The sequence below is a fragment of the Coprinopsis cinerea genome (assembly GCF_000182895.1).
Source record: "Coprinopsis cinerea okayama7#130 chromosome 13 map unlocalized cont3.13, whole genome shotgun sequence".
NCBI lineage: Eukaryota > Fungi > Basidiomycota > Agaricomycetes > Agaricales > Psathyrellaceae > Coprinopsis > Coprinopsis cinerea.
Genome location: NW_003307532.1, coordinates 962,744 through 982,921, shown reverse-complemented (window position 1 = coordinate 982,921; position 20,178 = coordinate 962,744). Strand labels below are relative to the sequence as shown.

The following is a 20,178-nucleotide window of genomic DNA, read 5'->3' as shown; positions in this document are numbered from 1 at the left end:
TATATAAGACATTTTGGGTCGGTAACACGTCGGAGGACGGGCCTCCGTACATCCGTAAACACATGCAAGGTGAAGCCAAGCGATACGAGGCTTGGCTTCGGGGTTATTAGCAAAACGAAGTAAAAGGGTAATATCTCGGTAACCGTTGGACGGATTTCCGTCCCTCGGGTACCGTTCGAAAGAGCGTGAAAAGACGGTTCGAATGATACCAAACACGGAAGGAATCGACCAAGTGGAAGTGCCAAAGTCACGAATTCTAACAAAACGGGCCTCATTCACCCAATACACTGGAGGAAGCTTGTTCCGGTACGTCGATAATGGTTTCCGGACAAACACTCAGTTTGAGGAGGAGGACAAGGATGGTTTCCAGAGGAAAAGGGCTGATGACTTGCATCGGTGGGAAAAGGGACTGGCGTTGTGGAGCACCGTTGAAGAGCTAGGGCTAAATGCCGCCTAATGTAGCTTAAAAAATCTATTTCTTTTGAATAGACACAGACAGGCAATACATAGAGTTAGTGGTAATAAGCTGCAGCCTTCGAAATATGAGCTACATCCCGGTATTTCAACGGAATGTGGTACTGCTCAAGAGTGGTGAAAGGGGGAGGTCCAGCCTTGGGGTCCAGGTAATCAAACCAATTCACCTCAGCTTTGGGATTCCGGGGGATCTTCTTCTGATCGATGAGGCCCCACATCTCAGCTGCAAGCTGTAAGGAATTTTAACATCAGTTCATTCTAGGAAATCCAGCAAACTTACCAACTTCTCCCGGTGTCCCTCGATATCTCTCAGGACCTCGCGCCACCTTCGGCAGGGCTTCGTATTTCTTGCGCTACCGAACTTGTATTCCAGGTAGGCATTCTTGAGCTATTCTTTGAACCGCTAGAGGATACAATGATTACCATGGCCCACTGATTCAGATTTCTAGAGCTCACCTTGATTCGACGCTTACGGAGGTAGCCTGCTCCAAGGAACGTTGACCTATGTTCAGGAAAGAGACCCTCCCACAGCGAAAATGCCATTTTGCCGAATTCCTTGATCTTGTTGTCCTCGATAGACTGCAGGAAGCACAGGAGGATGACACGGGATCTTAAGGCTTCCCGATAGTTCACTATGGGACTTTAAACAAATAAAAAAAATCAGCTCCTTTGTCATGGTACAGATGCTCGCCACTCACCAATCAGGAGAATAAGGCTATTATGTAGCCTTTACACACAGCACAGTTCCAATATCCATTGAACTTAACTTGCTTGGGCTTCCGAGGCATTGGATCTTGCAAGAGGAGTGGATGAAAATATGAAAATGTTTGTTAATTCCCAGCTACAACAAACAAAGCCTAAACAAAAACCATTGACATTCTCCTCGTCGTACCAGCCCCCTGCTACCATGTCCCAGCCTCCAGCCTCTACCCCTCCTGTCACAGCCAACCCAGAGCCGCCTGTTCCTGTAAACCTTGCAGAGACCTGGGCTGGAAGAAATCCCGGCAAGGAGATCAATCCGAGGAGAAATGCTTCTGTCAAGAAGTCAGATGCTGAGAAGAAGACTGAGGCTATTCATCGAGAACAGAAGAGGGCGCGGACGAAGGCCATCAATTGATGGAGGATATTGAGGCGTTGCTATTGAACCAGCAGAAGGAGATAGGGCTGCTGGCGGAAAAGCACGGGTGGAAGAAGGAAGAGGTGGACAAGTTGGTGAAGCGGACCTCCTCCTATAAGAAGGAGAGGGCTCCAAACCTAATGAACGCATTAATCCATGCCAAGTCTAAGGAGGTCAATGAAGGTATGTTACTTACCAGTTCCTCCTCAATTACTCTACAGGAAAACCTGAGGGAGAGCGGCTCATGGTACACGAGATCCGGAAACTTGTTGAGGAGGACCCCGACATGCAGGACCTCAACAGCGAGCAGGAAGCTGCTTACAAGCAGGCTCTGCAGGAGCACAGAGATCTGAAGAAGAAGGGTCCTCACGTCAGTAACCGCGCTGCCAACGTTGACGCAACCTTACACATGCTGACCTTCCAAACAGAAGTGAGTCCAGTCTTCGCCCTCCATTGAACCAGAAATAACTGACCTTATCCCTAGTTCAATCTCCACTCTAGGTCGGGCATGGCAGGGTTTTGCTTCCTGACCAGGGGTCATGTCAACGACACCTTCATACCCGCATGGTGTCAAACCCCCGGTGTGCTGGGCTTCTTCTATGACGTCCTTCAGATGGGACCCGATGAGCTTGATTCCTAAAACACTGAGCTTACCTTGTTCCTCAATAGAACCCGCCACAGATGACCTCCAAACCCTCCAGAAGGAGGCCACAAAATTGGTTCAGACCGACCCTAAACCCACCTCCCATCCACCCTCTCAAAACCCTTTAACCGTACTTTAAGTGTACTTGCCCTAGAACGCCAAAACCCCGTCTAATTAGACAGGTAGGTACCCCCCTACATGCACGTCTAATTAGACCGTTTATTTGGGCATTACAGGTGCTTGGGCTTTATCTACCAATGACTAATGTCCCAGGTGGGCTTGTCTAAATTCCCCCCTCTTTCAGGGAAGCAAATGGGACATGATTCATTACAGCCATGTGAAGGATGCTAGACAGAGCCCAAATACAATGTTCCAGTTGGGCTCGTCCCCTCGTACGTGCGCGCCTCCACCCCGCTCAATGACAAACGCCCTTTGCCGTTCGCCCACCCGCTATCTGCTGTTCAAGCCGGCTGTCCGCTCTCTGTGAGCTGCGCACTCAGATTCATTTCGACCCTCGGTTCCACCGCCGTGAAGCTCATCAGGCCTGCCGACTTCACCCTGGACAAGCTGGACAACGAGCTGACCGCGATGGCCCTCATCCGGGCGCTCCCTGAGGAGTTCAGCGCCTTCACCTCGTCGCTCCTGCTCCTGGACAAGCTCGACAGCGAAACCATCCGTCAGGCCTTCATTGCTGAAGAAGCCTAGCGCCGTCGTCGCGCAAATGACGCCTCCACCGCCGCTCTAGCCCATTCCGCTTCGACCCCGCCCTCCTGCGACTTTTGTGGCATGAGCAACCACGTCGTCGCCACCTGCCATGCTTACAGCCGTGCCCAGGCCAACGCCAGGGACAACGTCGTCAAGCGTCGCAAGAAGCGCGGTCAGCAAGCCAAGCAAGCGCAAGACTCCGCTCCCACTGATGCATCGGTCTCCCAAGCCTCTGACGTCTTCTGGATCCCAGGGATCCTTCCTCTCTGCTTCAGCTCGATGCTGACTTCGATTGGATTGCAGACACACGCGTCGCCTCCACTGTCCCTGTCACCCTTGACAGTTCAACTGCTCCATCGTCCTCTCATTCACCACAACCACGCTGATATCAAGCGTTTGCTGGACAACAAGATGGCGACTGGCATTCCTACCATCTCTACCGCGAAGCCTGACCCGGTCTGCGAGCCCTGCATCGATGGCAAGTTGCAGTCTGGCTCCTTTCCTTCTACAGGCAACCGCGCTTCCGCTCCGCTCGATGTCGTCCATTCTGACTTGCACGGCCCCAAGGAGGTCCCTACTCGCGAGGGATACCGCTACTGGATCACCTTCATCGACGCGACTGCACTCGTTTCCGCGTTGCTGTGCCTCTCAAGCGCAAGAGCGACGCTTTTGACGCATTCCGGAGATACAAGGCATGGGCAGAGACCCAGTTGGGCGGAAAGATCAAGTGTTTGCATGACGACAAGGGCACCAGAGACCCCTCCTCAAACGCCGCCTCCTCCACCTCAAACACCACTTCCTGAGCCGACTCCGTCGCCTCCTACGCCTCCCCTCGCTCAGCGTCGTGCACCCCGCATCCGACGCCCACCAGGTGAGTGGTGGAAGGTCAGAGAGCCCACACCGGCCATTCCGAGCGACGACGAAGAGGATGATGAAGACGAGGCTGCTGGATGGGTCACAATCGAGTTTGCAGTTCTTGTCTCAGGCGATCCGCGCAATTGGGTGCACGCTATGAGCGGTCCCAACGCAGACAAGTGGCGGAAGGCAGCCATCGAGGAGATACAGACTCTGCTAGCCAACAGCACTTGGACTACAGCCGATTTGCCTCCAGGAGTCAAGGCCTTGCCCTGTGGATGGGTATTCAAGATCAAGTTCAACCCCGATGGCACCATTGAGCGCGACAAGGCTCGTCTCGTCGCCAAAGGCTACTCCCAGCGTCCTGGCATCGACTTCACCGAGGTATTCGCCCCTACTTACCGTCCTGCCGCCCTGCGACTCGTTCTTGCTCTTGCTGCAGCTGAGGACATGCATCTGCGCTCTGTGGACATCTCCTCTGCATTCACCTACGGCGATCTGGATGAGGACATCTACATGGCTCAGCCAGAGGGCTTCAACTTCGGTCCTGGCAAGGTACTCAAGCTCAACAAGTCGCTCTATGGCCTCAAGCAAGCTGCGAGGCAATGGAACAAGAAGCTCCACACCGTCCTGGGCTCCATGGGCTTCAAGCGCCTCGAATCCGACCGCTCCCTCTATCTCTACGCCCGAGACGACGTCAAGATCATCGTTCCAGTGTACATTGACGACATCACCTTTGCCTCCAACACTGCATCCATTGACAAGGTCGTTGCAGAGCTCAGCAACTTCAAACTGCGAGATCTTGGTGAGACTCGCTTCCTGCTTGGTATTGAGATCTCTAGGGACCGCGCCACTCGCTCGATCAGTCTCTCACAGCGCCAGTACATCGTCGACATGCTCGAGCGCTTCAATATGGACGCCTGCAACAAGGTGGACACTCCTCTACCCGTTGGACAGCCTCTGACGAAGGCCATGGGTCCCCAGACCCCTGCTGAAGTCGAAGAGATGCGCAATGTTCCCTACCTCGGTGCCGTCGGTTCCCTGCAGTACCTCGCCACCATGACTCGTCCAGACATCGCCCACGCCGTCAGCTATGCCCGGTTCAACTCGAACCCAGGCCTCAAGCACTGGGCTGGTGTGAAGCACCTGTTCCGGTTCCTTCAGGGCACCAAGGACTACAAGCTGCGCTACTCAGGCCCTCTTCTCCCTGGCATATTCACTCGACGCGTCTCATGGTGACCTGCAAGGATACCGGACGCTCCAGTGGCGGGTATGTGACTGTGGTTGGTGGTGGTGCTATCAGCTGGGCTGCAAAGCTCCAGCCTGTTTCGCTTTCCACATGTGAAGCGGAGTATATTCAGGCTGTTGAAGCTGGTAAGGAGATTCTCTGGCTTCGCCACCTTCTGGGGGAGCTTGGCTACCCCATCACCACTCCCACTCGCCTCCTGATCGACAACGCCAGCGCTGTGACAGTCAGCAAGAACCCAGAGCACCATGGACGCATGAAGCACCTCGACTTGAAGTTCTTCTGGCTCCGTGACACTGTGGAGTCTGGTGTCATTGCTTCCCGCATTCCTGGCACAGGCTGCGGACATCCTGACCAAAGCCCTGCCTGTGCCCAAGGTCAAGGACTGCTGCGCTCTCCTGGGTCTAGTGGATGTCTGAACTGCCTCAGTCATGGGGGAGTGTTAGAATTTGTGACTGTGGCACTTTCCCTTGGTCGATTCCCTAGGTGCTGCGTCCATCGAGTTGCCTACTGGGAAGGCGTGCGTGATCTGAACGTCGTGGAGGATTCGACCGCTCTTGACAAGATAGTCGTACGGGGAATCTCGGAGAGATTTGTAGAGCTTGAACGAGGTCTCTACCTGAGGGAGGGTGTGTTGGGCGAACCGGCTGGCGACGTAGACAATGCTGCCTGTATGAAGCAATGTCGTTAACCCGATGAAGCAGTGAATAGCCGTCTCGCAGAGCATGAAGGTCATCAGTTCGGAGTCGTCCAGCAGTAGAATCTCCAGTCCCTCGAGTGACCGCATCAGATCAAAACTCGCCGAAAAGTTGGCATCCTAGACTATGACCTGCCACAGGTTGCTGAGGTTCTTCGGCGTCGGGGGCCAGAGGAGAATGTTAGAATTCGTGACTTTGGCACTTCCACTTGGTCGATTCCTTTTGTGGTTGGTACCATGCGAACCGCCTTTTCACGCTCTTAACGGTGCCCGGGGGACAGTAATCCGTCCACTGGTTACCGAGATATTTACATTTTACTTCGTTTTGCTAATAACTCCGGAGCCAAGCCCCCGATTCCTTGCTTTTGATCTTGCTTGTGTTCTCGCCTATGCGGACCTCCGTCTCCCGACATTTCATACTCCGCAATTGTGTTATATAGTCGCAGCATCATTCTGGAGTCCCTCAGTGCTTTCCTCTCACTGCTGGACTCCAGGTATGTGCTCCCTTTGAATATATTAGGGCTTTCCTCTCACTGCTGGACTCCAGTTCGCTGTTTTAACAAGTTCCTCATCACCAAGAGGGAGAGGAACTCGCACCACAGGCGGAGGTGAGGGAGGAACAGTAGGCGGCGGTACAACAGTGGACGTTGATGGGGAGGCTCTGGACAGGCCAGGGAAGTAGCGCTCGTCGAAGATGGCTCGTTCTGAGATGACGAACTTCTTGGTGGTGGGGTTGTAGAAGCGCCAGCCCTTATAGCCGGGCGGATATCCCACAAAGATGCACTTTTGCGCGTGCGGCTGAAGCGATTTCCGCTGGTCCTTCTGCACAAACACATAGGCCGTGCACCCGAATACCCTGAGCATGCTGAGATCCGGCTTGCGGTTGTACCAGGCCTCGTACGGCGTCATGCCAGGAAGTGAAGCTGTGGGCAGGCAGTTCCAGACCTTGACCTGAGTCGCCAGGGCGGAGATTTACGGTTGGCCGTGGTCTTGTTTGAAAGGTTGTTGAAACAAGGCAGTAGATTACCTATAGAATACAGTTAGTACATTGAATGAATTTTCACACCTAGTTGATGCGAGGACTCGGCTCGAGGTTGAAGGTATGAGTTGGCTCGTTGGGGCTCAGTTCAGGCTCAAGTGCGCACATTAGAAGTGAATTGTGTGTTAGAAGTCGTGACTTTGGCACTTCTATGGTATTATTCGAACCACCTTTTTACGCACTTTTGAACGGTGCCCGAGGGACGGAAATCCGTCCCTCGGGCACCGTTCTAATAACTCCGAAGCCAAGCCTGATCGACCTTGGCAATGTCTTATATAGTTGAAGCGCCGCTCTGGAGTCCACCAGTGTTTTCTCTCACTGCTGGACTTCAGGTATGTGCTCCCTTTGAATACACTAGTGCTTTCTCTCACTGCTGGACTTCAGTTCGCTGTTGTAACAGGTTATGAGCCCCAGCTCCCTCTAGCCACCTCCTGAACAGTCAACCGGACACCTCCAGCAGTTGTTTCGCAATTTTCTGCGCAACCAACCACATCATCCTTGTTTTTCTGCCACGTCCCCTCGTACGTGCGCGCTATCCGTTCCATCTCGCTTGATACTTACGCAATCACGGTACTGTGGTTTCCTCTTTCTACCTAAGTGAATGGGATTAAGTGTGGGTCGTTCCAGACCTAGATCTTACGCTAAGGCAGGTGGAGGTCTTACTACTACTAGAAAGACCTGTGGAGGTTCTGATCGGTGTTTTCAGTTCCTTGATCTCTGATATGACCAGTTTAGCTGAATTTGGTTAACTTTTACCATCCTAAGCTGTATCACATGTCTACCGGCCGCTTACATGGCGATATCTATCTGGCCACGAGGTGTTTCAAACCCCTGCTTCCTATAGATATTTGTACAGGTGATCCAGATTAGTCCTGTCGTTCTATCCATCATTTTGATTTGATCTTGAATCAGGTACTGAAGTCGCTTCCTCGGTACATAGCTTTACATGGGATGGTTTGAAAACTATTCTCTCCCTGAAGTCCATCAGAGTACAAATACCGCTTGATGGCTATGTTTTCCTTCCTCCATTTCCATTGTAATCGCCGTACTTGTGAGTCGTTAACATGGACCTGGCCTCTACCTTGGTTCGTACGGGTTTACTACTTTACCTCGGACAATCTTATGTTTGCCCTCCTTTACTAGAACTCGCGTGAATTGGACTATCCATGCACTGTGAGTACTATCCATGTTCATGCTTTGCATGAATGCCTTTTGAGTCTTGCAGGATATACACAGAGGTCGGACCAGGACAGCCGAAAATATTCGCGCTTCGCGTGATGTTGCACAGGCAGAACAAGTGAGTCCTATACCTTTGTCTTTTACAATTGTCCTGTTATCTCAGTCACGGTGTTAGACTTCGCTACACAAGATTCTCGTTTCCTCTTCGCAAATCTCGTCGTCATATGTGGCGGACCATTCCGCTGTGCAGTCGTTGCAACACAGAATTTTCAAACAAAACCCAGCTCATACTCTCGGTGGGATTCCCAGTCGTTCGCTCAATTATTCGTGGACGTTCAAGAACCTCACCACGAATATGGGCGTTGAGGCTTATGGGCTTGGCATAGGGATGGGGGATTCCTTGGAAAGCGCAAACGATATCACATTGAAGTTCATCGATGGGTCCTTTGTTCTGAACCTGGTACGTATATTCGTAGTAAAGCACACCAGTGACTAAGAGAAAGACTCGCCTTTTCAGAGGTTCATGGAACCCTATCCGCATGGAGCGCTGAACATAACGGAGGTTGCTTACGGGAATTTGCTCTTCTCTATTCCACGACAGTATAACGGCATATCCGATTGCGCCTGCGGATTCAAAAATGTTGTATTCACCGATGCTGTATGGCGGAGGCTCAGAGTACACCGCTGGAGCGAACATAGGGCTGTGATGTCCGTTGGTACTATATCGGGCTGGCATGTGTAGACAGACTCGGGTACCAGACAGGTTACATTCCAGGCACAGTCAGAGGACAGCATTCTGCTTAGTATTTTCCGTTGCGTCTCCCGTGAGTCCTTTTTGATGTTTGTTGAGGACGAAGATCCAGCCACATTCTTAAAGGACATCAGTATTGAAAAGCTTTGTCACCCCTTTGACTCAGTGGGACACCTTCCCGAGATTTTACAACATACACTATCAGTATAATCATAGGGCTGTTATTTGAATTCTTATATATATAGTGCACGGGAAGTATGTAGTTCTGAAGTATGTTATCCTGTTTGAAGACCTGCGGTAGTGAGATGAGATAGGCCTTAAGTTTCTATGATTATCTGATGACGTCCACTACAGGTTGAATACTATGACTTCTGGAGGTACATTGCACCGTACCAATGATTTAAGGAGTCCAATGCTCCGGACAATATGTTAAGACAGCGAACTGGAGTCCAGCAGTGAGAGGAAAGCACTGAGGGACTCCAGAATGATGCTGCGACTATATAACACAATTGCGGAGTATGAAATGTTGGGAGACGGAGGTCTGCATAGGCGAGAACACAAGCAAGGTCGAAGCCAAGAAATCCGGGGGTTGGCTCCGGAGTTATTAGCAAAACAAAGTAAAACGTAGATATCTCGGTAACCAGTGGACGGATTACCGTCCCTCAGGTACCGTTCGAAAGAGCCTAAAAGGTCGGTTCGAATGATACTAAACATGAAGGGAATCGACCAAGGGAAAGTGCCTAAGTCACAAATTCTAACACAATACTGGTATACCCAGGCAGAATCTTTTGGTACATCGCGCCGGAGCAACCATCCACTACCAGATCTGTCACTGGATCTGGATGCTAGACGCGGAACGATATATCTCTTCCATCGCGACTGTTGAACGTCGCATGCGGGACAGCCTTTGCCTTGTCTGCGCTGCCTCAGGACACCGCGCAGCGGACTGCCCGCGCACCCGCCGTGCCCGCAGGGCCAACGCGTCCGCTCCGCAGGTTTCCTCCTCTCAGTCGGGAAATCACTGAGCAGCCCTGTGACCTCGCCTTTCGCAACTTCTAGCATCCCTCCGCCTCTCTCCGCACCAGAGCCTAGTGCTCCGCTCACTTCCCCTTCTTGCGCGTTCACCAGCAATCCAGTTCCGATTTCTTTTGTCAATGCAGCCGCCTTCCGCCGCGCATCCGCGATGCGTGGCTCACGCTCCTTTTCCATTTTCCTTTCCAAGAGCGACAATGTGGTGCGGGCATGCGCCGCAGCAGTTGATGCGGAACCCGTCGACCTCTCCTCTGTTCCAGAGGAATACCACGAGTTTGCCAATGTGTTCAGCAATGCTAAGGCCTACACCTTGCCTCCGCATCGATCTTACGATCTCAAGATCGAGCTTGACGCTGCCGCTCTGCTTCCACCCAGTCGTCTCTACTTCCTGTCTCCTGCGGAGACCTCCGCACTCCTTGAAGAGAACTTGCGGGCTGGTTTCATTCGCTCCTCCAGCTCTCTCCTAGGCGCTCCCATCCTCTTTGTCAAGAAGAAGGATGGATCGCTCTGCCTTTGCGTCGACTATCGCGGACTCAACCGCATCTCCAAGAAAGATTGCTATCCGCTTCCGCTGATCTCCGATCTCCTTGACACACCCGGCTGCGCGAAGGTCTACACCAAGATTGACCTGAAGCATGCCTATCACTGAGTCCGCATTGCGGACGGGGACGAGTGGAAGACCGCATTCCGCACACGTTATGGGTCTTATGAATGGCTGGTGATGCCTTTTGGGCTGACCAATGCACCCTCCGCATTCCAGCGATTCATGAACAATATCTTTGCGGACATGGTTGATGTCAGTGTCATCGTCTACCTGGATGATATCCTCATCTATTCCGACAACATGGAGGATCATCGCAAGCACGTCAAGGAAGTCCTCCCGCTTGCGGAAGCATGGTCTCTTCGCCTCCGCAAAGAAATGTGAATTTCATGCGGAGCACGTGGAATACTTGGGTTACATCTTGTCGCCTGCAGGCCTCACTATGTCTGCGGACAAGACCAAGACCATCCAGGACTGGCCTGAACCGCGCTCTGTGAAGGATATACAGTCTTTCCTCGGTTTTGCCAACTTCTATCGACGTTTCATCCATAACTACTCCGACATCACTGTTCCGCTTACCCGCCTCACCCGCAAAGACACCCCTTTCGTGTTCGGCGACTTCGCATGTTCCGCATTTGAAACTCTCAAGTCCGCATTCACTTCCGCACCCATCCTGGTGCACTGGCAACCCGACCGACCCCTGATTGTGGAAACTGACGCCTCTGACTACGCCCTTGCTGCCATTCTGTCCCAACAACTCGACTCTGGCGAAATCCACCCCGTCGCATTCCATTCCCGCACTTTCCAAGCTGCGGAGCTCAACTACGACGTCCACGACAAGGAGCTCCTGGCTATCTTCGAGGCCTTCAAGATCTGGAGGCATTACCTCGAGGGATCTGCGGAGCCTGTGAATGTGATGACGGACCACAAGAACTTGGAATATTTCGCCACTTCCAAGGTCCTCACCCGCAGGCAAGCATGCTGGTCGGAGTATCTCTCCCAGTTCAACCTTGTCATCCGCTTTCTCTCTGGAAAGCTGGGGACGAAGCCCGATGCCCTCACTAGACGTTGGGACGTCTACCTTAAACAGGGAGGTAGTGACTACGCGTCAGTCAATCCCCACAACTTCAGACCCATCTTCACCAATGAGCAGCTGTCCGCATCGCTCCGCGCAACTTCGATCATGCTCCCCGCACTCCGCGCATCGATTGTAGTTGATGAGGGAGCGCTCCTCAAGGACATCAAGGCTGCTTACTCCACGGACGAAATTGCTTCCAAACACCTCCCCACACCTTCCAACCCTTGCTGGACTCTCTCCGCAGATGGCACACTCCGCCAGGACGGACACATCTACGTTCCAGACGAGTCCGCACTCCGCCTCCGCGTACTTCAGCTCAAACATGATCATCCGCTTGCAGGACACTACAGCAAGAACAAGACGATTGAGCTGGTGCGCCACGACTACGTCTGGCCCAAACTCCGCACTTTCGTCGCAGACTACGTCCGCTCCTGCACAGTCTGCAAGCGCAACAAGTCTCCGCATTACAAGCCTTATGGTTTGCTGAAGCCCCTGCCTATTCCGCTCCGCCCCTGGGACTCCATTTCGATGGATCTCATCGAACAGCTCCCCGCATCCGGCGGATACACAGATATTTTGGTGGTGGTGGATAGACTGTCCAAACAAACCATTTTTGTTCCGACAGACTCCCGCCTCACCTCCGCAGAACTTGCGCGACTGTTTGTGCTCCACATCTTCTGCCAACATGGTGTTCCTGGCCATGTAACCTCCAACCGCGGCTCCGAATTCGTCTCCCACTTCTTCCGCAGTTTGGGAGAAGCCCTGGACATGAAGCTCCACTTCACATCCGGCTACCACCCAGAAGGAGACGGACAGACAGAGCGGGTCAACCAGACGCTTGAGCAGTATTTGCGGACCTACTGTAACTACCAGCAGGACAACTGGCATGAACTCCTCCCACTTGCGGAGTTTGCGTACAACAATGCGCCTAGTGCCACAACTGGTGTTTCGCCATTCTTCGCCAATAAGGGTTATCATCCGAACATCTCTGTCCACCCTGAACGCGATCTTGCGAGTTCCGCAGCCTGCGACTTTGCGGTCGACTTGCAGGAGCTCCACGAACACCTCCGCACTAGTATCGCCAGCATGCAGGAGTCCGCATGCCGCTATGCGGACCAGAAGCGCTTACCTCCGCCAGACTTCAAGGTGGGTGACCGAGTTTTTGTCAAGGCCCAGTTCTTCCGCACAACCAGACCTACCAAGAAGCTCTCGGAACGATACTTTGGCCCTTAGGAGATCATTGCCCAAGTTGGAACGGTTTCCTACACTCTCCGCCTCCCCGACTCTCTCCGCGCTGTTCACCCTGTCTTTCACGTCTCTATGCTCGAACCGCATTACACCTCTCAGATTCCGCAACGCCACGAACCACCTCCGCCTCCAATTGAGGTGGATGGGGAACATGAACGCGAGATTGCGGAGATCCTCGACTCCAAACTGGATTGTCGCTGCAAACACTGCAAGCTCCTCTATGAAGTGCGGTGGCGCGGATACGAGGATACGGACGAGGAACGCAGCTGGCTCCTTGCCGCAGAGCTTGAACACGCCCAAGAGATCGTTGGAGAGTTCCACAAGAGGTACCCAGACAAGCCTGGTCCTCATTAGTGATTCCCCGCATTCCGCAGTTGACTCCGCATTTCTCCTTCATCTTTGTATCCTTTTATTTTCCAAGTTCCGATTTTACGTTTCTCCGCTCTCCGCAAAATTCCGCATTCTTGTTTCTTCCGCTTCTTTCTCTTCAAATTCGTGGTTCCGCATTGCTCCTTCCCTCCCTATGCTTTTCTCCACAGTCCACTCCTCTATGCCTTACCTGTTTGACCTTTTCCTGTTCTGCATTCCTCTCTTCTTGATGTTCCCGCTTGCTCCACTTATTCCACTTGCCTTCATTTTCCTCCGCTTCACTATGCCTTCCCTTACTCCGCACGTTATGCTTCAATTTCTCCCTTGCCCTCCGCTTCTCTTTCCTCATTTTCATTTCCTGTCCGCACTTTCCATTTCCACTTCATGAAGGACAAGAAATTATTTTTCTTTTCTCCCGCAAACGCACCGCAGAGTCACAAGCATGCTGATGATGCCGAGTTGCAAAATGCGGACATCAGATTCTGTGCATGGACTGAGTCCTAACACAAGCCTCAAGGGCTCGGCCTTAACAGGGAGGTACTCGTTAGGGTCTCGAACATCCACCCACATCTACCCACAACCCACCAGCCTTTGACCCACACTCCCCGCACAGTCTCGCATGATCCCGCATGACCCCGCACATCCCCGCACTCGCCATCACCTCTCCACATCCCACATCCCCGCATCTCCGCTACATCCATCGCACTCCTGCACATGCGGACTCCCCGCATGTGTCCGCTCTATGGATGTCCGCATCTGCGAGTCCGCAGCCCGCAAAGTACCAGCGGACCGACACGGCCCACAACTGAGGGCTGGTGCGGACCGCGCGGAGAAACCTCGTAACCGCCCTCTAGGCGCCCAGACTCTGCATGTGACCCCTTATACTTCCTTATGACTCCCTTCCTTGCTTTACTAGTTGTTCTTTAGAATCGCCTTACTCATCCCTCTTCGCATTCCGCGTGCTACGGTCAAGAGACGCGAACTCAAGTGAGCATGCACGTCGACCGTAGAGTCGTGGTTCCGAGGAGAGTTCGAGGAGATAGGCGTCTAAGAATGCCTCACAAGAGGTATTGGTCTTAAGACGACTAGAGCGAGTTCGAGAGAAGAGTAGAAGTGGGTATGATTCACGAGAACTAGCTAAGGAACAGAGAGAGGTATCTACTGAGCTTATATACCTATCTAGCTACGTGAATACGAGTCAAGAGAAGTCAGAGAAGAAGGCTGCATGAGCACAGGTTACTGCGGAGCGCAGCAGAGATAAATTAGAGAACAATAAAGAGTGGCTGCGCCACAGCAAGAAGGAGTCATAAAGAGTCAAAGAAGGCTGCGCCGCAGCAGTAAAAAGAATTAACTGATAAAACAGTCACGAGATAAAGAAAGAGATCATGTGAACAAGAAAGCGAGTCATATGATAGAGAAAGGACGCGAAGAGAAAAGATAGGGGCGGAATTCGTAACACCGCGGTATTCCGCATTTCTTATGACTCAGTTTTATCTCTTGTCCCAGACTTGTCCCAGAGTATATCCAGAGTATCTACAGATATATAAGCTAGCTAGATTTCTGTAGTAGATACTCATCCGGAATCTCGAATCAGACTTATACAGAACTTCCCCTCTGTCCAGTCTTGAGCTTTTAGGCTTGCTAGAGCTTTCCGCATACTCCGCATATCCGCACAGTACTCCTTATCCCGTTCCGCAAGGCTTTCTCCTCTCTCTCCTCGTCTTCCGCCGCAAGGCGCATCTCTCTCTCTCCTCCCCTCTCCTTTCAGGTTGGACCATATACCACCAGCGTGGGCACAACGCAATACGTTGAGGCCACAGTGAATATGTTATGAGATCCAGTGAAATCCAATGGACTTCCATCGGGTTCCAATGGATTTAGAAGCCTGCTCCAGTGAGGTCCAATGGACTCCAACACTGGCGTTCACGTCCATTGGAGCCCAGTGGACATTGTATAGGCCAGTGGAATCCAATGGACGCTGTACCGGCCAGCGGAATCCAATGGATGCGAGCACGAGGCCCAGTGGACCCCAGTGGCAGACACTGGCTCCGGGTGGCTCGGACATGACTTTGCCACGCTGCGTGTATTACTGCCACAGGTCAACTTCCCACCACTTCAATTCCCTACCGAATTCACTCTTCCAGAATACGTCGCCGCCGTTTTTGAACACTGTTGGCCTTTTGTTTTCGTACACATGCAGCGTTAGGAACGCTCGACCATCTTCTCTGAATGCACGGACGGTGAAGTGTTCTTCTTCTGCCCCTGGGTCCGTTCGATGGTATCCAGTCCTAATTGAGAGGGCATCAGTATTAACCCATAACCAGCGATGAAGAACTCACATTATTAGCCATACATCCACCTTTGTGTTCGTATTTATGTCCACCAAAACTTCCTTCATACGTCGATATAACCAGTACCGGGTTTGGAGGTCATCGTCGACTGCTGCGTGGAAAAAGCCAATCCGCCTTGGTGCTACAGACATCTTCGCGTGGGGTCTACGATGTGGAAGGCTCTGGTAACTTTGCCGCTCGATGAACAGTGGCGGTCGTTCTTCAAGCGCGGTTGGCTGGATGCTTGCGAGGCTACCACAATGGATACCAACCAAGAGTTCTAGGAGAATGTCAGTGCCAACATACGAAGAGACTGCTTCACTAACAAACCGTTGAGACCGATGTCGACGCGGCGCCCTTGATTCTGTCGCGAAGAGCGAACACTAAACCAAACTAGAGACCAGATAAGTCGAGCGATAAGCGAGATGAGAGTGATGAGAGCAAAGAGAGACGTTGAGCGATGAGTGAGAGCAACGGATAGAGTGATGTATTGACAGAGAGGTCAAGCTGAGGAATCTACAAGGCCAACTACACAACTTATATACTGTAACTACAAGCTACATAGCCGCTGTGAGTCAGAATGTCGAATAACGATGCAGTACATGAAAGACTATAAGGAAAGGTCACAAGGCTGTGCAAGAACAAGGATGAAACAATATAGGAAGCCACAATGAGTCATATCGAGTCATAAGGCTGTGCGAGAAGAAAGGATCAATAGAAAACAGGGCAAAGGGCAAGACAAGGCAGTGTTCCATGAGGGAAAGTGTCCATGACGAGAATAAAGGCAAGGCAGAGGCGAAGATAAGATGAAGGAAACGATAAGATAAGATAAGGAAAAATAGGGGCCATACCGGCAGTTCACGACATTACCCCCCTTCTAAGATTCATCGTCCTCGATGATCCTAGGCAATCGACGCCCCTCCTCCCAATCCAAGTCCATGGGCCAGAACGGTTGAGTTGTCGGCTGCTTCTGCCACGGGATAGATGCGAAGGCTGTGGCAGAGATACGACGTGGTGCGTTCGGATGTCGACGGTGGTATTCGGCAATGAGTTCCTGCGCATTCTTCAAGTTCTCCTCTGGTTCCCAAGAGTCGTGCCCAGCGCCATACCCCTTCCAACTGACCAAGTACATCAGCTTCCGACCCCTCCCCCTCTTAACGAACTTGCTATCCAGGATGCTGTCGACCTCGTATTCAAGCTCCCCCTCCAGTTCAACAGGTTCAGGCGGAGGTGGCAGAGTGCCGTTGACATCATTACCTTTCCAGGGGGAGAGCTTGTCGATGTGGAAGACGGGGTGGATGCGAGAGAGGTCCTTGGGGAGTTCGAGCTTATAGTCGAGGTCGCCGATGCGCTTGAGAATCTTGTAGGGACCTAGTTGGAAGTCACCGAGTTTGCGAGTGGGTACCTTGAGCTGAATATCCTTCGCGTCGAGCCAGACGTAGTCGCCTTCCTTGAACTGGTGGGCAGATCGCTTGCCGGCCTCGTAGGTGTCCTTCTGGTGGGCCTTTTCGAGTCGAAGTGCAGCTTCGGCGTCCTTCCGAACGTCTTGCGGATGACCAGTCCCAGGTACTCGATCTCTTCACGCTCGAACTCGCATTTCTCGGGCCAAAGGTACAGGTCATGCTTCTTGAGACGTCGCAGGACCTCGTGGACAATCTGACGGTGCTCTTCTAGGGTGGCCGTGAAGATGAGGATGTCATCGAGGTACACTGCGACCTTGCCGGCAGCGATGAGATCAGAGAAGATGGAATTCATGAGTGCTTGGAACGTGGCCGGCGAGTTGGTGAGGCCAAAGAACATGACGAGAGGTTTGTAGAGGCCTGGATTGGTCGCGAACGCTGCCTTCCACTCGTCTCCCTCCTTGATGCGGATGTTATTGTAACCCCAACGCACGTCGAACTTGGTGAAGAACTTGGCACCACGGAGGCGGTTGATGATGTTGGAGACAAGAGGGAGTGGGTAACGGTTCTTGACGGTGATCTCGTTGAGCCGACGATAATCCTGAACGAAACGGAGTTTGCCATCCTTCTTCTTGATGAAGAAGACCGGGGACTAGAGAGGGGACTTGGATGGGCGAATGTAGCCTTTCTTCAGGTTTTCGTCAAGGAAGCGGTTGAGCTCTTCTTGCTCGTTCGGGGACATGGGATAGACCTTGGTGCGCATGGTGGTTGGAGCCCCTGGGATGAGATCGATGGCGTGATCCCAAGGCTTATGCTCGGGGAGACTATGTGATTCGGACTTGGAGAAAACAGAGGTGTGTTGGCGGTACTGGGGAGGAACCATTTCTTTGAACGTCTTCTGGGGTTTGGCCTTCTGCGCTTCTTCGGCGATTTGTTGGGAGTAGGTGAATCCAGCTGCACACCAGAGCTCGTCGCCGGTGGCCTCAATCAGCCCGGCTCGGACCCATTTCCTACGGGTAACGCGATTGGCGCGGATACGGAGTAAGGGTGGTTCCTTTTTTGGGTTCAGGCACTGGGTCTGGGGCCGGATCGGGGACAGGATTGGAGGGAATTGGGGTAGGTGTGATGTCAGGGGGTGGGTGTTACGTCAGTGATCTGCTCCAGGATGGCATCACCAGAGGGGGCTCCACGATAGGGCATCTGCGCATCTTCATCCGGGATCTCTTCGACGGTGACACTGGCGACCTTGGGTGGGGGAATATGGAGTGTGCCTTTACGCCAGTCGATGTGGGGGTTGATCTTGCGAAGGCAGGGGAGTCCCAGAATGATGTCTTCGCCTCCAAGGTTGGTCACAAGAAAGTCTGTCCACTCGGTGTGTCCATCTACTGTAAGCTCTAGTCAAGCAAAGTGGGTGATGTGACCAGCCTGATTTGGGGTATCGTCGATGTTAAGGAGTTGAATGGGATGTCAAAGGAGATAGGTAGTGATGCGATGCTCGGCCACGAAGGGTTTGTCCAGGAATTTGCCGGTGGCGCCACAATCAATCATTGCCGCGGGGTTTGCCGTGCGGTTTCTGCCTCTGAGTCTGATCCGGATGCGAAAATGGGATGAACCGGGGTGTATTTCGCAAACTGCGCTAATAGTACATGAACGAATGGAGTCATACTCAGAGATGGCATACGACGGAGAAAAGGGTGCAAGCATTGCGGCTTTAGCCAGCACCCGCTTCAAAAACCCTGCTGGAGTTGCTCGAGTTTGGCCAAGATTTCGAGTTGACGCTGCTGAGCGGCGGCGATGGTGTTGATATCGGCGGGAGGAGATGGAGTGGCAGCAACGGTGGCAGTAGCAACAGGGAGTGGGCGAGCCTTCGTTGAACGAGGGAGAAAGGTGCTTCCTGGGTGGCGGCAATGCGGCGACGAGGGGCTAGACCTTGACCTGGCGTGACACCCATGTACTTGTCTTGGCAGACATTCGACAAGTGGCCCATACGTTGGCAGTAATTGCACCCGAAGGCTGCCGTGGTTGCCGTCCTTCTTGACGTGAGAGGTAGAGCCACAACCAAAGCAGTGTCCTCGCATGGCTCAGAGGAAGTCGTCGCGGGACTTGCCGTTGGGCCCAACACGGGTTGCGTCGATGTCCATGGCAAAGGGGTCACGGGCAGGGGTAGAGCGAGTTGCAGAGGGTGCCGAGAAGGGAGTACTACCGTTGGAGAAGGTGAAGTCGTTTTCGTTGACGATGTCACAGTAATCCTGGAGGGTCTTTGGCTTGGAATCGGCAGGCTTGGTAACGACGATAAGGTCTAGCATGATGTGGTCACGGTTGTTGAGTTTGCGACAGAAGCGGGCCATGCCATCCTTCTGAGACAAGCCAGTGCGGGGAAAGACCTCCATGAATTCGGCGGCGAACTGGGATGCAGACTTCTTGCCTTGGGTGAGAGCTTCGAGCTGGGCTTCTGCAGCCTTCTCCTGGTCGGCGGGTTGGAAGCGTTTGTTAAAGGCGATGACAAATTCAGACCATTTTCCTCCAAATGGCCATGGCTTCTTGGCTTTGTCTTCGTCCGTAGCAGCAGCCTCATGTTCGGCGATCTTGTCAAGGTATTGGAGAGCCCATGATCTGGTGTTGCCCTGAAGGTACGAGAGGGCGGACGAGATCCACTTCTTGTCGTTGTCCTTGAGTTCGGAGTTGGACGCAGCCCAGTTGGAGAAGAAGCGAATAAATCGTTGTGCATCGCCTGGTTCACCCTTGAAGGGCTCGGGCTCCTTGACTGGGCTTCGAGTTGAAGCGGACTTGGCGGCAGTAAGCTTGTCCAGGGAAGCTTGGATGAGCTGAGTGGTGCGCTGCTGCTCTTGCAATAACTTGGTTAGCGTGGGATCGGACATGACAGAGGTGGTACGGGGGTTTGTGACAGGGGAGAGGGTGGAAGAGAGTTGAGAAGTAGTCGAAGTAGAAGGTGCGATGTCTGAGCGTTGAGTGTCAGATGAGACCTCCTCCTTCTGGGGGTTAGAGGCAGGGAGAGGGGAACGGATTGGTTGCTTAAGCGACGGACGTGGGGTAGCGGAGCCGGATCCAGAGATGCGGTGATGAGTGGTAACGGGTGTGGAAGCCAGTGAGTTTAGCGAGGGCGGCGTCGAGGGCTAGTGCGGGTGACTGTTCAATGGGGTTGCAGGGCAGAGGGGTTTACTGCGGTTTCCTGGGTGTCGGATTCTTCGGACGAGTCGGTGGGTAAAGTGTAACCCTTGGCGGTCTTGGCGGTAGGCGCAGGGGAGGATTCGGCGGAGTGGAATGCTTGCGGGGATTCCTCAGGTAGAGGTTGATCAGTGGCAGGGGGTGGGGTTGCTGGTGGTGCGGAAGGCGACGGTGACGGGTGTGCGGAGTAGAGGACTGTGCGATAGTTGTTGATTGAAGCCTCAAGAATGAGGGTGTCTGCTGGGAGATTCTTTCGGAGGTAATTCGGGTCTTGTTGTCAGAGTGGGT

At 52.9% G+C, this 20,178-nt stretch overlaps 3 protein-coding genes across 3 annotated transcripts; 1 reads left to right on the top strand and 2 right to left on the bottom strand.

The window, feature by feature from the left end:
- Positions 1-512: 512 nt before the first annotated feature.
- Positions 513-1,017, bottom strand: CC1G_12883 (hypothetical protein; the record flags this gene model as incomplete). Its single annotated transcript, XM_001838360.2, has 3 exons — positions 513-704; positions 755-862; positions 931-1,017. 3 exons carry the CDS (start codon positions 1,015-1,017, stop codon positions 513-515), a joined length of 387 nt encoding a protein of 128 aa, XP_001838412.2.
- A 12,423-nt stretch (positions 1,018-13,440) lies between these two features.
- Positions 13,441-14,203, top strand: CC1G_15808 (hypothetical protein; the record flags this gene model as incomplete). Its single annotated transcript, XM_001841439.2, has 3 exons — positions 13,441-13,511; positions 13,902-13,961; positions 14,158-14,203. 3 exons carry the CDS (start codon positions 13,441-13,443, stop codon positions 14,201-14,203), a joined length of 177 nt encoding a protein of 58 aa, XP_001841491.2.
- Positions 14,204-15,060: 857 nt separating this feature from the next.
- CC1G_12874 (hypothetical protein) lies at positions 15,061-15,456 on the bottom strand (the record flags this gene model as incomplete). Its single annotated transcript, XM_002910042.1, has 2 exons — positions 15,061-15,262; positions 15,314-15,456. 2 exons carry the CDS (start codon positions 15,454-15,456, stop codon positions 15,061-15,063), a joined length of 345 nt encoding a protein of 114 aa, XP_002910088.1.
- Between the last annotated feature and the right edge of the window lie 4,722 nt (positions 15,457-20,178).